At 40.8% G+C, this 13,444-nt stretch overlaps 1 protein-coding gene across 3 annotated transcripts in view; it reads left to right on the top strand.

Annotated features, from left to right (window-relative positions):
• akap7 (A kinase (PRKA) anchor protein 7) overlaps window positions 1–12,732 on the top strand; it is a 142,375-nt gene extending 129,643 nt beyond the window's left edge. For 2 of the 3 annotated variants that reach the window (XM_080192440.1, XM_080192441.1), the window contains one exon: window positions 9,855–10,024. In XM_080192440.1, the coding sequence (XP_080048566.1) occupies window positions 9,855–10,009 (155 nt within the window). In that variant the 3' untranslated portion in view covers window positions 10,010–10,024. Of the gene's footprint in view, window positions 1–9,854; window positions 10,025–10,656 lie in introns of those variants that run through there. The other variant, XM_080192439.1, reaches the window with a different exon arrangement.
• The last annotated feature ends 712 nt before the right edge of the window (window positions 12,733–13,444 follow it).

The raw sequence follows: 13,444 nt of genomic DNA, 5'->3' as shown, positions 1-13,444 counted from the left end.
CGGGTGTCATATTTGTAGGCTTCTGCCCCAGTACATTTGGCAGCAAGGGGGTGGATATGTGTCAGCTGTGGTCACTTGTGTGGGTAAACACCATAGAATATTCTTCTGCTGTCACAATGTTTTTATCGTAACTTGCAACAAAATAAATTCAAACTTATTTACTATCACTGTTTAGCATTTGAGAAAGTTCAAAGATCATTAATGTCCAGCTCCAGCTTGAAATCGTGTTGGAGGTTGTTTTCTCACTCTCTCTGTAAGATCATGGTTTTTTTTGATTTACTGGAATTGGTTCCTGACTTTATACTAACCTCTTCTACTTCAGTATTCTGTCAATGCTGGGCATAAAGTAATCTTATTTCAGAAGCCTATGAATAAATATCTATAAAATGGAAATATTACTCTGATGATTCTGCATTTGTTGTTAAGAGGGGAAGGTTGCCAGGGAAATAAATTGCAATGAGTATCAAAGCATCTGAATAGTAGTGCCAGTGCATTGTGGGGATAAGGTTGGTGCCACAATATCAGTTCGTCACAGCAAGGAGCAAGCACAAGGAGTTTAACACATGCTGTCTTCCTAAATAGTTTGTTTGACATGATAGAATTCATTTATGTCATTCAGTCATATGTTAAGAATTTTTAATCTTTCGGGCCTTAGTTTGAGTACTTCAATTACAAACTGCTATCATTTTTTGCAGTTTTGTCTCCTTTCACAAATTTGCCTTGTTTTTTTTAAACTGGAATACAGTTCTAACTATGCCAGGCAGCTTTCCATTACCTCAACTAAGGGGCCATACATGTGAGGGTAGAGGTTGGGAGTCTCAGCAGACTGTCTATAGACTACACCCATCAAACACATTCCTGCTCTTATTCATGCCTTGCATATAAGAACATAAGAAATAGGAGCAGGAGTAGGCCATCTAGCCCTTCGAGCCTGCCCCGCCATTCAATAAGATCATGGCTGATCTGTCGTGGCTCAGTTCCACATTCCCGCCCTCTCCCCATAACCTTTAATCCCCTCTCTTATCAAAAACCCATCAACCCGCGTCTTAAAAATATTTAGCGAGGTAGCCTCCACCACTTCAACGGGCAGAGAATTCCAGAGATTCACCACCCTTTGAGTGAAGAAGTTCCTCCTCAACTCCGTTCTAAACCGGCCCCCCTTTATCTTGAGGCTGTGCCCCCTAGTCCTATTATCCTTTCTGAGTGGGAAGAGTCTCTCCACCTCTATCCTATCCATCCCATTCATCATCTTTTCATCCTATTCATCATCTCAATGAGATCTCCCCTCATTCTTCTAAACTCTAACGAGTACAAGCCTAGTTTATTCAGCCTCTCCTCATAGCTCAACCCCCCCAACTCCGGCATCAGCCTAGTAAACCTCCTCTGCACTCCCTCCAAGGCCAAAATATCCTTGCGTAAGTACGGCGCCCAAAACTGCACACAGTACTCCAGCTGCGGCCTCACCAATGCCCTATACAGCCGCAGCAAGACCTCCCTACTTTTATATTCAATCCCCCTTGCGATGAAGGCCAGCATCCCATTCGCCTTCCTGACCACCTGCTGCACCTGCAAGCTGGGTTTTTGCGACTCATGCACAAGGACCCCGAGGTCCCTCTGCACCGTCGCCTGCTGCAGTTTTTCTCCACGTAAGTAATAATCCTTCCTACCATTATTCCTACCAAAGTGGACCACCTCGCACTTGCCAACATTAAATTCCATTTGCCATTTCCTGGCCCATTCGCCCAGCCTATCTAGATCCTTCTGTAGACTCTCACCACCCTCCGCACAATTTGCCTTTCCACCAATTTTGGTGTCATCAGCAAATTTCGACACCCTACACTCGGTTCCCTCCTCCAGATCATCTATATAAATGGTAAATAGCTGAGGCCCCAACACCGACCCCTGGGGCGCTCCACTAGTCACCATCCGCCAATCCGAATAGCACCCATTGACCCCCACTCTCTGCCTCCTATTTGACGACCAGTCCTCTATCCATGCTAACACCCTACCCCCAACTCCATGCCCCCTGAACTTCTGCAATAACCTCTTGTGAGGTACCTTGTCAAACGCCTTCTGAAAATCAAGAAAGACCACATCCACCGGCTCTCCTCTATCCACTGCCCTAGACACATCCTCATAGAACTCCCGTAAATTTGTCAGACACGACTTCCCTTTAACGAAACCATGCTGCGTCTGCTCTATCAAGCAGTTCCCCTCAAGATGCCTCGCTATTTCCTCCTTGATGACGGATTCTAACATTTTACCTACAACAGACGTTAAACTAACAGGCCTATAATTGCCCACCTTTTGCCTGCCACCCTTCTTAAACAATGGCGTAACATTAGCCGTTTTCCAATATTCCGGCACTTCCCCGGAATCCAGCGACGTCTGGAAAATAACCACCAAGGCATCCACTATCACCTCCGCCATTTCTTTCAGGACCCTCAGATGCATTCCATCCGGTCCTGGGGACTTGTCCGCAATCAGCCCCTCCAGTCCATCGAGCACCACCTCTCTAGTAACAGTAATGTCATCGAGACCCTCCAGTCCTACCACCTTTCCATCTCTAACATCTGGCAAATTATTCAAGTCCTCCTCCGTGAAGACCGAAACAGAAAAGTTATTCAAGACCTCAGCCATTTCCCCATCCCGTACCACTAAGTCCCCCTTCTCATCCTCTAAGGGACCAACGTTCACCCTAGCCAGCCTCTTCCTTTTTATATATTTATAAAAACTCTTGCTATCTTTTTTATATTAAGCGCTAGCCCAGCTTCATAGTTTCTCCTACCCTCCTTTATCAACTTCTTTGTCAATCTTTGTTGACATTTAAACCTCTCCCAATCCTCTTCTCGCCCACTACTCTTAGCTACTCTAAACACCCCCGCTTTTAATTTAACACTTTCCTTCACCTCCTTCGTTATCCACGGCTTATTACCTCTCCTCCTACGGTCCTTTTTGACCATTGGAATAAATTTCTGCTGAGCACCAAGAAAGATCTCCTTAAAGATCCTCCACTGCTCCTCAGCAGACCTACCTTCCAACGCACTCCCCCAGTCCACATTCGCCAATTCTTCTCTCATCCTACAGTACTCCCCTCTGTTCAAACAAACCTTATCAAACGCCTTACTAAAGTCCATATATACCACGTCAACTGCCTTACCCCCATCCACCTCTTTGGTCACTTTCTCAAAAAACTCAATAAGGTTAGTAAGGCACGACCTACCCTCCACAAAACCATAGTTTATTCAGCCCCTCCTCATAGCTCAACCCCCTCAACTCCGGCATCAGCCTAGTAAACCTCCTCTGCACTCCCTCCAAGGCCAAAATATCCTTGCGTAAGTACGGCGCCCAAAACCGCACACAGTACTCCAGCTGCGGTCTCACCAATGCCCTATACAGCCGCAGCAAGACCTCCCTACTTTTATATTCAATCCCCCTCGCTATGAAGGCCAGCATCCCATTCGCCTTCCTGACCACCTGCTGCACCTGCAAGCTGGGTTTTTGCGACTCATGCACAAGGACCCCGAGGTCCCTCTGCACTGTCGCCTGCTGCAGTTTTTCTCCACGTAAGTAATAATCCTTCCTACCATTATTCCTACCAAGTGGATCACCTCGCACTTGCCAACATTAAATTCCATTTGCCAGTTCCTGGCCCATTCGCCCAGCCTATCTAGATCCTTCTGCAGACTCTCCACACCCTCCGCGCAATTTGCCGTTCCACCAATCTTGGTGTCATCAGCAAATTTCGACACCATACACTCGGTTCCCTCCTCCAGATCATCTATATAATTGATTGAGCTCTTATCTCCTCCTTCCCTTGCCCATGCCCTCTTTGACCAATAATCTCTTCCATAATCTTCTAAACATCTTAACATCCATGGTTCCACTGTGATGCCCTGCCATTTGCTATCCCCTGTCCCTTGCTCTTCCTTCCCCCTCTTTTCCATATCAGTGTTCCCCTAAGCCACAGTCTTTCCAGACCACTTCCCCTCATCCTCCATCAATGTGTTTTCCTTACCTCTCTTCCGCCTCCTCTCAGCTCACAGGTCACCAGACTGGTGTTGTAAGCCTACGCATTCTATGTCCAGCCTCTCAATTTGGCTCAGGACACCCAGGAAATAAATTCCAAAAATGTTAATCAGGCTCCTTCTGTTAAATTCAACAGAAGCTAGGGGAAACTCATAAACAGGTTTCCTCATCTCTAAATTGTATTACTCCTCCCACCCTCCGATTGCTCCCAAACTCAGACTAACACATCCATAGTGTACAGGATCAGGATCAATTTTAATCCCTCCACTAATTGCAGCTGCCAAAGCTTTTGGGTTCCTTTCCCATACACCTCTGCCTCTCTACACTCTCTTTAAGAAATCATTAAAATCTATCTCTTTGTTCTAATTTATGGTTACCTATCCTAACATCTCCTCTCAGCATCAGACTTTCTTTGACCATGCTCATGTGAAGTGCCTTGATGTCACATTAATACTACTGTTGTTATTTATTAGATCATCCTCTTGCATGTGACTTAATCCATTATGACAACACTTCCCCATTATGACAGCATTGATATATCTTGCAATGAGCTTTCTTGTCCTTGACCATGTTTCTTATGCTATATTAGAGATTCTGCAATGCAACGTTGAGTGATGCTGCATTTTGGACAAGGCATTAAACTTGACTGCTCTCCCAGGTACATTCACAAAATCCTGTGGTGCATAAGAACATAAGAACATAAGAAATAGGAGCAGGAGTAAGCCATCTAGCCCCTGGAGCCTGCCCTGCCATTCAGTAAGATCATGGCTGATCTGAAGTGTATCAGTTCCACTTACCCGCCTGCTCTCCATAACCTTTAATTCCCTTATTGATCAGAAATCTATCTACCCACGACTTAAACATATTCAACGAGGTAGCCTCCGCCACTTCAATGGGCAGAGAATTCCAGAGATTCACTACCCTCTGAGAGAAGAAGTTCCTCCTCAACTCTGTTCTAAACTGCACTCCCCCCCACACCTTATTTTGAGGCTGTGCCCTTTAGTTGAGGTTTCCTTTCTAAGTGGAAAGAATCTCTCTACCTCTACCCTATCTAGCCCCTTCATTATCTTTTATGTCTCTATAAGATTCCCCCTCAGCCTTCTAAACTCCAACGAGTACAGGCCTCTCCTCATGAGCTAACTCACTCATCTCCGGTGCAGGGTTTCTCATTGGTATTCTAGAAAACGCAGGGAAACAGATTATCTGATCATATATTAAAAATCTGTTGTGAGAGCTTGCTGCTTCTGAATTGGCTGTCACGTCTGCATCTGCCTATACAGTTGCACTTGTAAAGTATTTAATTGGCTGTGAAAAAGCACTTTGGAGTGCCCTGAAAGATATTGCACAAATCTTCCTTCCTTGTTTTCACTCAAGAAGCACTTCTAAAACAAAAATTAGCTTGATAGAAGTACATCACATCGAGGGGAGTAGAAGTAAGAAGGGGCGGAATTTTCCAGCCGTTCCCACTAGCAGCATCTTCCAGTCTCACTACAGGTGCCCCACCCCCATGATAGGTTCTGCAGCAGCGAGACATACAAAACATCGTAGACTTTGGTGGGACTAGAAAATCCTGCCGGCAGCAAATGGCATGTCACCTCTGCAGCCAGAAAACCCAGTTGACCTTTGATTTAACTCCTTTTTGCCCCATATCCTTTAACCTTTGATTACCAAAATATATAAATCATAATTTTAAAATGAACAGTTGATCTATAGCATCAACTGCTATTTAATGAAGCAAGTTCCAAACTCCACTACTCCTGAAAAACCTCACTTTCACTTTTAGGCTGTCCTCTTCTCCTAGACTCTCCAATCAACAAAAACCTATCCTATCAGTCCTCTTAATATCTTGGAAGCTTCAATCAAATCAGCCTTAACTTTCTACATTCCAGGGGATGCAACCCTAGTTTGCCTAATCTCCCTTGTAATTAGCTTGATAGAAGGACATCACATTGAGGGGAGTATTTTCAGTAAGAAGGGGTGGGATTTTCCAGCCCTTCCAATCAGCAGATCTTCCAGTGCCACTACAGGTGCCCCACCCCCATGATAGGTTCTCCAGCAGCGAGGCGGGAAGACTCCGTCTTTAGAGTCCAGGTATCATTTATGTAAATTTATGCTGCATTCCTTTCTAAGGTGATGCCCAGAGCAAAATATTGTACAGCTTCGTAAGTGGTATAACCAGGGTTTTGAATAGATGCAGCATGACTTTACCCATTGTTTTCTAGTCCTCGAGATAGAAATGCCAGCCTTTTTAAATTATTTTCCATAATTAACTGTGACAATTTTACAATATATGCACATGTATTATTCATTTGAGGGGATCTGGGAGTCATTGACTGAGCTAACATTTATTGCCCTTCCCTAATAGCCCTTGAGAAGGTAGTGGGACCACCTTCTTGAACCACGGCAATCAGTGTTGTGTAGGTACATCCCCATTCATGCCAGGAAATATTTTGACGCTGTGTCAGTGAATGCCAGCAATAGTGATATAGTTTCAAGTCTGGACTTGCAGATGGTGGTGTTCTCATGCATCTGCTGCCCTTCTTCAAGGTAGTAGTAGTTATTTGTTTGGAAGGTGCTATTGATGGACCCTTGGTGAGTTGTTGAAGTGCCTCCTGTAAATCATACAAACTGCTGCCATTATACATTGGCGGTGGAGGGAATGAATATTGAAGATGATGATGGGGTACCAGTTGAATGGCTGCTTTGCTCTGGATGGTATTGAGCTTTTTGAGTTGGAGCTGCACTTATCCAGGCAAGGGGAGTATTCCATCACAGTGTTGACTTGTTTTGTAGATGGTGCAAAAGTTTTGGGGAGTCAGGAGGTGAGTTTCATTCATTTGTTTTCATTCAAAAAGCACTTCTAAAAATAAAATTAGCTTTATCAATGACCAGAATCATCAAAACTGGCCAATTATAATAAGTAATTAGGTAAAATGCTCTAATCTTGCTGTCCAGATGAGCATTATGAGGTAATTGATTTTTGATTTTGGTATTTATTACAAGTGGCCCTCATTTAAAGCACATCTAGAGCATTTTCATTTTAACACAATTTGCAAATTGCAGAGCTTACCTGAAAAGTTTGCCTCCATTTTAATTTTGCCAGTCACTGAGTATGCACCAAGAACCACTTTCTAACCTCATGTGCTCAGCCTTTTTTTTAAACATGCTGCTGCTTCACTCGCTCCCTCTCCTGAACCCTTCGCTCAATCATTCCTAGAAAACATAGAACCTTACAGTGTAGAAACAGGCCCTTCGGCCCATCAAGTATGCACCGACCATAATCCCACCCAGGCCCTATCCCCATATCCTTATACATTTACCCTCTAATCCCTTTAACCTACACATCCCAGGACACTAAGGAGCAATTTTAGCATGGCCAATCAACCTAACCCGCACATCTTTGGACTGTGGGAGGAAACCGGACCACCCAGAGGAAACCAACGCAGACACAAGGAGAATGTGCAAACTCCACACAGACAGTGACCTGAGCTGGGAATCGAACCCAGGTCCCTGGAGCTGTGAAGCAGCAGTGCTAACCACTGTGCTACCGTGCCACCTGTTCAACATCTCCCTCGCCACTTCCGTCTCATGCGTCCCATTCATCGCTTCTGTCTCCTGATTTCCCTTTGATTGCCTCCCCTCTTGCCATTTGTTCCTCCCAATTCCGACTCCATTCGCTGCATCCCTCTTTGGACTGACACCTGTTCACTAATGTTCTTGCACTCACCACCCTCTCCCAAAACCCTTGCTCCCTCCCACTCAACGTGTCCCTCTCCCCAACTCTTGCTTCCTTTGCTTCTTCCTATTCACTGCCTCACTCGCTCCCTCTCCCCCAAGCCTTCGCAATGAGCAAGAGAGGGGTGACACGATGGAAGCAATGAGGAGATCAGGCGAGAGGCAGCAAGCGGCAGAGAGGGATGTGGTGAAAGGGGTGGTGAAAGGAGCAGCAAGGGTGTGGTCGACAGAAGAGGGTGATGGTGAGTGGGAGGGAAGTGGTGAGTGGAAAGCAGTGAGCCAGCAGGATGTAAATAGAAAGAGTAGTAGAGTTTAGTACAAATAGCAAGCAGAAAGAATAACTTTGGGCCGGTTAACTTCAAGGTAACCAATAATCTACTTTTATTACAATACTTTCTTATGTGAAAGTGATTTTCATTTATTCATTTAGTTCAGTGTTTGTTAGAAACACATTAGGAGTGCTAAACGAGGGCTAGCTGTACTGACCTACAAATAGGACCCATTAATTTTATGTAATATTTAGGACATGCATGCATAATCGTTTAATGCATTGATCCAGATATGAATTAGTTTATAGAAAACAAAGCTTCCCTGAAACAATAAATTTGAGATGCAGTTCGCTTCTAATTTTCTTTTTAGAAGCAGTACAAATTAATGATTTCACACAGTTCACAAGTTGAGAACAGCAGGTCCTTCATAGGTCCTTTCCTCTTTACATGTATGTGATTGTCAATCCTTCTAGGAACTAAGTTTTGCGCTGTGCTGTGAAGATCAGCACTGCATTATCATAAACCCTGTTATTCTCACTTGTCTGAGACTTAGATAATTTTGTTCCATTTGTCAATCTCCCATTGAATGCCTGTACCACCTCAATTAAAGTGGAAGGTAAGCATTGCTTTGGTAACATTCTGGAAAGTAACAGCCTTGCTTTTGTCTCCTGAGTGTGATTCAATTATGGTACAGTGATTGTTCACTCAGTCCCTTTGGCCTTCCATGTTCTGTTCCCCCTTTGAATGTGTAACCACAAAACGCAATATTTTAATTGTATTTTAATTGTTGACTGAAAGATTTCACCAAAGCATTTTTTGAAGATTACATTGCCAATAATAAAACCCAATTTCATATGAATGGAACCTGCGTAAGGTTAGAAAATATTTTTGGGAAAGCATTTTGAAGAACAGATTGACTAGCAGCCTGTTCTTCATGGGGGATGGAATCAAAATTTGCAAAGAGCACAGAAAAATTAGAGAGAATTCCTGCCAGCCTGCACTTTGCAGGATGTAAGAGCAGCCCACGTGATCATGTTCACTGAAATAAAAGACATTTTAAAATGCTGGACTTGAACAGCATAAACCTCAGTGTAAACTCATGTTGATGATCTCAATCTCCAGTTTGTTTAGACTATAATTGTAGTCATCTGAGTTGAAGTCAAATCTGCTGTATGATGTTTGATGAGGCTCAGAATATTGGAAAACTGAAGGAGACAGTGGGTTATCCACCCTTTTCCCTGTGTGGCCCTGGTTTAAACCCAGCCCAGATAATGGGATGAAGTGTTTTCTCTTTGTTAGCTATAAGGCATGAAATTAATTTGAACAGCCATAGTTCAATTTTTATTGGGGTATGCAACTTAGAGCTACAAGTTCAATTGTGGAAAGTAAATATGGTGACCTAGGAATGTTTGATGACAAATACTTAGTGCCTAAACTGAAAAGAGCTTTATTCCTCTAGACTGGCATTCCTCCCCATTATCCCTGATAAATGTTTAAAAATCTAGTATTGAGTCCTAAATGGAATTTTGTCTGGGGGAGTGGAGGGAGGAATTCCTAAAATGTGAATATATCTTCCAGTCTCTAAATATAGTTCACATGGGAAAAATGTGAAATAGTATATTAATGTTTCATCATATAAATTGATTATGTTAAGCTTGATCATAAGTAAGAAATGATGTAATTCTGTCAAGCACTTTGAGATGTTTTTTCCATCTTGGATATGCGGTACAAGTGCAAGTTATTGATGTTGAATGTGGTGAAGTATTGTGCGCTCTGCTCTGAAGGTGATACCTGACCTGTTTTGTTTGTTGTGGTGTGTAGGAGAAAAGAAAGAACCTGATGAGGAAGAACTGGTCAGTCTGAGTAAACAACTAGTGGAAACCGCTGTGATTAAGGCTGTACAGCAGTACCTAGAGGAAACACAAACTAAAGCAAAACAGAACCAAAATCGCCAGAAAATAACGTTTAAAGACTGACCCAAACAGTGGCAACAAGAAATGAAAAGTTACATTTGAAAACACGTGCTTAGTGTGTTCAGAGAATACTTTTGAATACACAACGATCATTATCTTGAGCATTCAATGTACCAAGGATGAGAGAGCTGGGGGGAAAAAATTAATTGAAATGAAAATAATGAAGACCATCAAAATTTATTCTTCCAACTCAACTACTGGACGAAAGTGTGACCTTCTGCTAAGAGCTTGTCTTTGGACCTCAAATATGATGAAATGGTCTCGCGTATCGAAAATATTGGTTTGGTTCTTCTCAATGTCACCAATTTCGTGGATTTAATTTGTACAACTACAATTCATTTTATTGTAGCAGCAAAGGGAGTGAAACACAATAACACAATAAATCGAAAGTGGTTGAAGATAGTCCATATGTAAACCTGTTTGAGCTCTTGCAACAGAAAAAGCAGATTTATTCATTTCACAAAACTAAGTTATAAGTAAGCTGAATTGGCTTGTGTGCATCAATTCTACCAGTATTTATTTATGATGATGGTGGTTGTGTTTGTGATACAGTCTACGTTTCTTTTACATTTTTTTAAAAATTTGAATCATAAATAATAGAATGAAATCAGCTTTTGTTAAATGAAACACATTTTTATCTTCTTCTTCAGGGAAAAAGCGTGATTCCGACCTAATTAGGATTGCTCTTCAGAAAGAAACCATTAAAGTACTGTGCAAACTTAATCAGATAAAAGAACTATTGTCGCATCCAGGGATACAAATCAGAATACAGAGGGAAATGGCTATAAGCAGCACTGCAATGAAGCAGTGATAAGCAGAAGGATCTGTCAACACTGTTTCTTATGGCTTGTATAATGGAAGGAAAATAAAACCTCTTCGGAAATGGGGTTTGAGGTCACTTAAAAGTAAACAAGTTTTTTTTAATCGTTATTTCGTATTCCAACAACTTCAATTGGAAAGTTTAATGTTCAGTATTGTTTTAATGACATTTGCTCCACCACATTATGTAATATTGTAGCTCCTAACTAACTTGAAATGTATTTAATATATAGATGTTATATATATCAGACTATATAGCTATCTATATATACACACTGTTTTTAGTCTTGCAAACATTATTAATTTGACTGTTGCCATTGATGAAGACACATCAATCAGTGACAGATTACCTGAGAAAAGTAACATTTGTGACTTGAACAAATTAAGCCAACAGTTATAGGGAGAGGAAACTGTTCAGTGGAGTACTCATTTTATTTGCATTTGCTTCAGATAATTTGCATAGCTACATTAGTCCCAATCCTGATTAAATTAATAGATCTGAAGTCTTTAATTCACCAAATGTAATCTATCTCAGCAAGCTGTACTAGTGTACAGTCTATTAAACTCCCAGCAATGAGTTACAAATGAGTTACAACTGCTTTTTGGCACTTGAGACTGCATGGAATCCATTATCTGCCTCCTTTATATATGCTCAACAGTCAGTAGATATTCAGCATCTAAAGAAGTTTCAGGGTCACCTTTGGGGATGTTAACAGAGCAAATAGGAATATTAGATTTTCAAGTATTAAATGGAAACATTTTTAACATGCTTTACTTCCTGTACCAAAAGGGTTAATTTAAATTGTAGTTCATTTTATCCTTCTCAATTACTGTTAGTTAATATAATTTTGTATTTCTTGTATGCGCTGATATTTTAACATTTATGTTAAATAGTTTTAAATGTTGATTTGTCTTCTCCAAAATTGCCACGAACCAAAGTATTTTGCTGATATTTAAAAACAAAATAGGTGCGTAGAGTTAAACTGCTGTTTGAATTCATGAGCCACTTGTATTCCGACATGCCTTTGAACCCCCATATAATTTCCAAAGGGCAGCAATGCATTGACTATCGGTTTCATAGTCAAAGCCTGAGGGAAGTTTTTACATGTGATCGATGGGTTTAAATATCTATTTTTTGAGAGGAGTAAATAATTCAGAATAGCAAATATATGATTTAGCAAAATGGTCAAAGCACTGTGATTCATTGTTCATTTACCTTCTTTTCTGCTACCACTTTAGAGTCAATTTGCTTTAGCCAAGGGAAAAATGATTTTAAGAGTCCAAGTCAAATACATCAATCCTATAATATTAAAGCAAGATGAGTTTGCTGGAAATCTGAAATAAAAACATCAATAAAAACATTAAATGCTGGAAAAACTCAGCTGCACCTGTGGAGAGAGAAACAGTTAACATTTTGAGCCCTTATGACCTTTCTTCAGAACATAAATCAATTGGCTTATGGATTACTAATGGCTGTGAATACACAAGAACTGATCTAGGTAAACTCACTGAGTATTTCAGCGTGGGGAGTGGCACTAAAATAAACACATGCTTGAATCATGTGCACACAAATGATTTTCATAGATATGAATAGTTTCTTTATAAAATAATCATAATTCAGTTAATGTTCAAGGGAGAATTTTATTTTTTATTCCTTTAGTGACTTTGTCATTATTGAACACAAAGCATGTTTATCTCTATCACTAAATGAAACGTAACCAAATGTGTTATATAAGTTTTAAACAATGATTCAAATTGAAGCCAGGGAAAGAAAGTAAGTTTTGGAGATTGAATTTGTATAGAAATTTTTAAGTATTACTATCGGTTTGTGATGTGATTATTGATGTCAGCTAATGGTTTTTAAGTATGATTGTAACTTGGTTTAAAATAAAAATTATCCCATTGTATTTATCGTTTGGTTTGCATGTCATTTACTGAATTGTTACAAAGCACAGTTGAATAATTTTTAAACAGGATATGCAAAATATTAATTGTTGGCCCTGATTTACAACAATTAGATGGAAAAATGTTTCTGCATGTTTATTAAGATTGAGTTTCCTCCGAACCTCAAGCCTATGCTTTTGATACTTAGATAATTTTGCTGCTTCATTCTGTGCATTATTTTTGTTTTCCTTTTCATTATAAATAATAGGTTGACTCTCATGTTTCCTGATCTTGATTTCTGTGTGGTATTTATAAATTGTTTCAAAGTTACACAACTTTGTTGTTGACAATTATATTTGCACAAGTAGAAAGGCTTTAATGTACAGAATATAATCAAGTTATTAGGAATCAGAATGCCCAATACTGGAACAGGGGCAGAAAGCAAATCAAGGGATTCAGCTGAGGGATTAGGAATATTACCAAGTTATTAGGAATCAGAACGCCCAATACTGGAACAGGGGCAGAAAGCAAATCAAGGGATTCAGCTGAGGTGACCTATTCAAGCTTAGTGAAACAAAAATGTGCTATTGCTTCTGCGGAGGAGGATCTGCTGCTCCATGCAGTTGCATTCTGCCAAACTTTCTTTCATTGACAATGGGAATGAACTAGAACAGTGACATGCGAGATAGAGAGAAGCCCATGGAATAAAAGGGACAGTGGCAGTATGGGTACCAA

The sequence above is a fragment of the Carcharhinus amblyrhynchos genome, chromosome 7, assembly GCF_965287045.1.
Source record: "Carcharhinus amblyrhynchos chromosome 7, sCarAmb.v2.hapA, whole genome shotgun sequence".
Lineage (NCBI taxonomy): Eukaryota > Metazoa > Chordata > Chondrichthyes > Carcharhiniformes > Carcharhinidae > Carcharhinus > Carcharhinus amblyrhynchos.
Note: the sequence above shows the minus strand (reverse complement) of the source record. Positions and strands in the feature narration are given on the sequence as shown.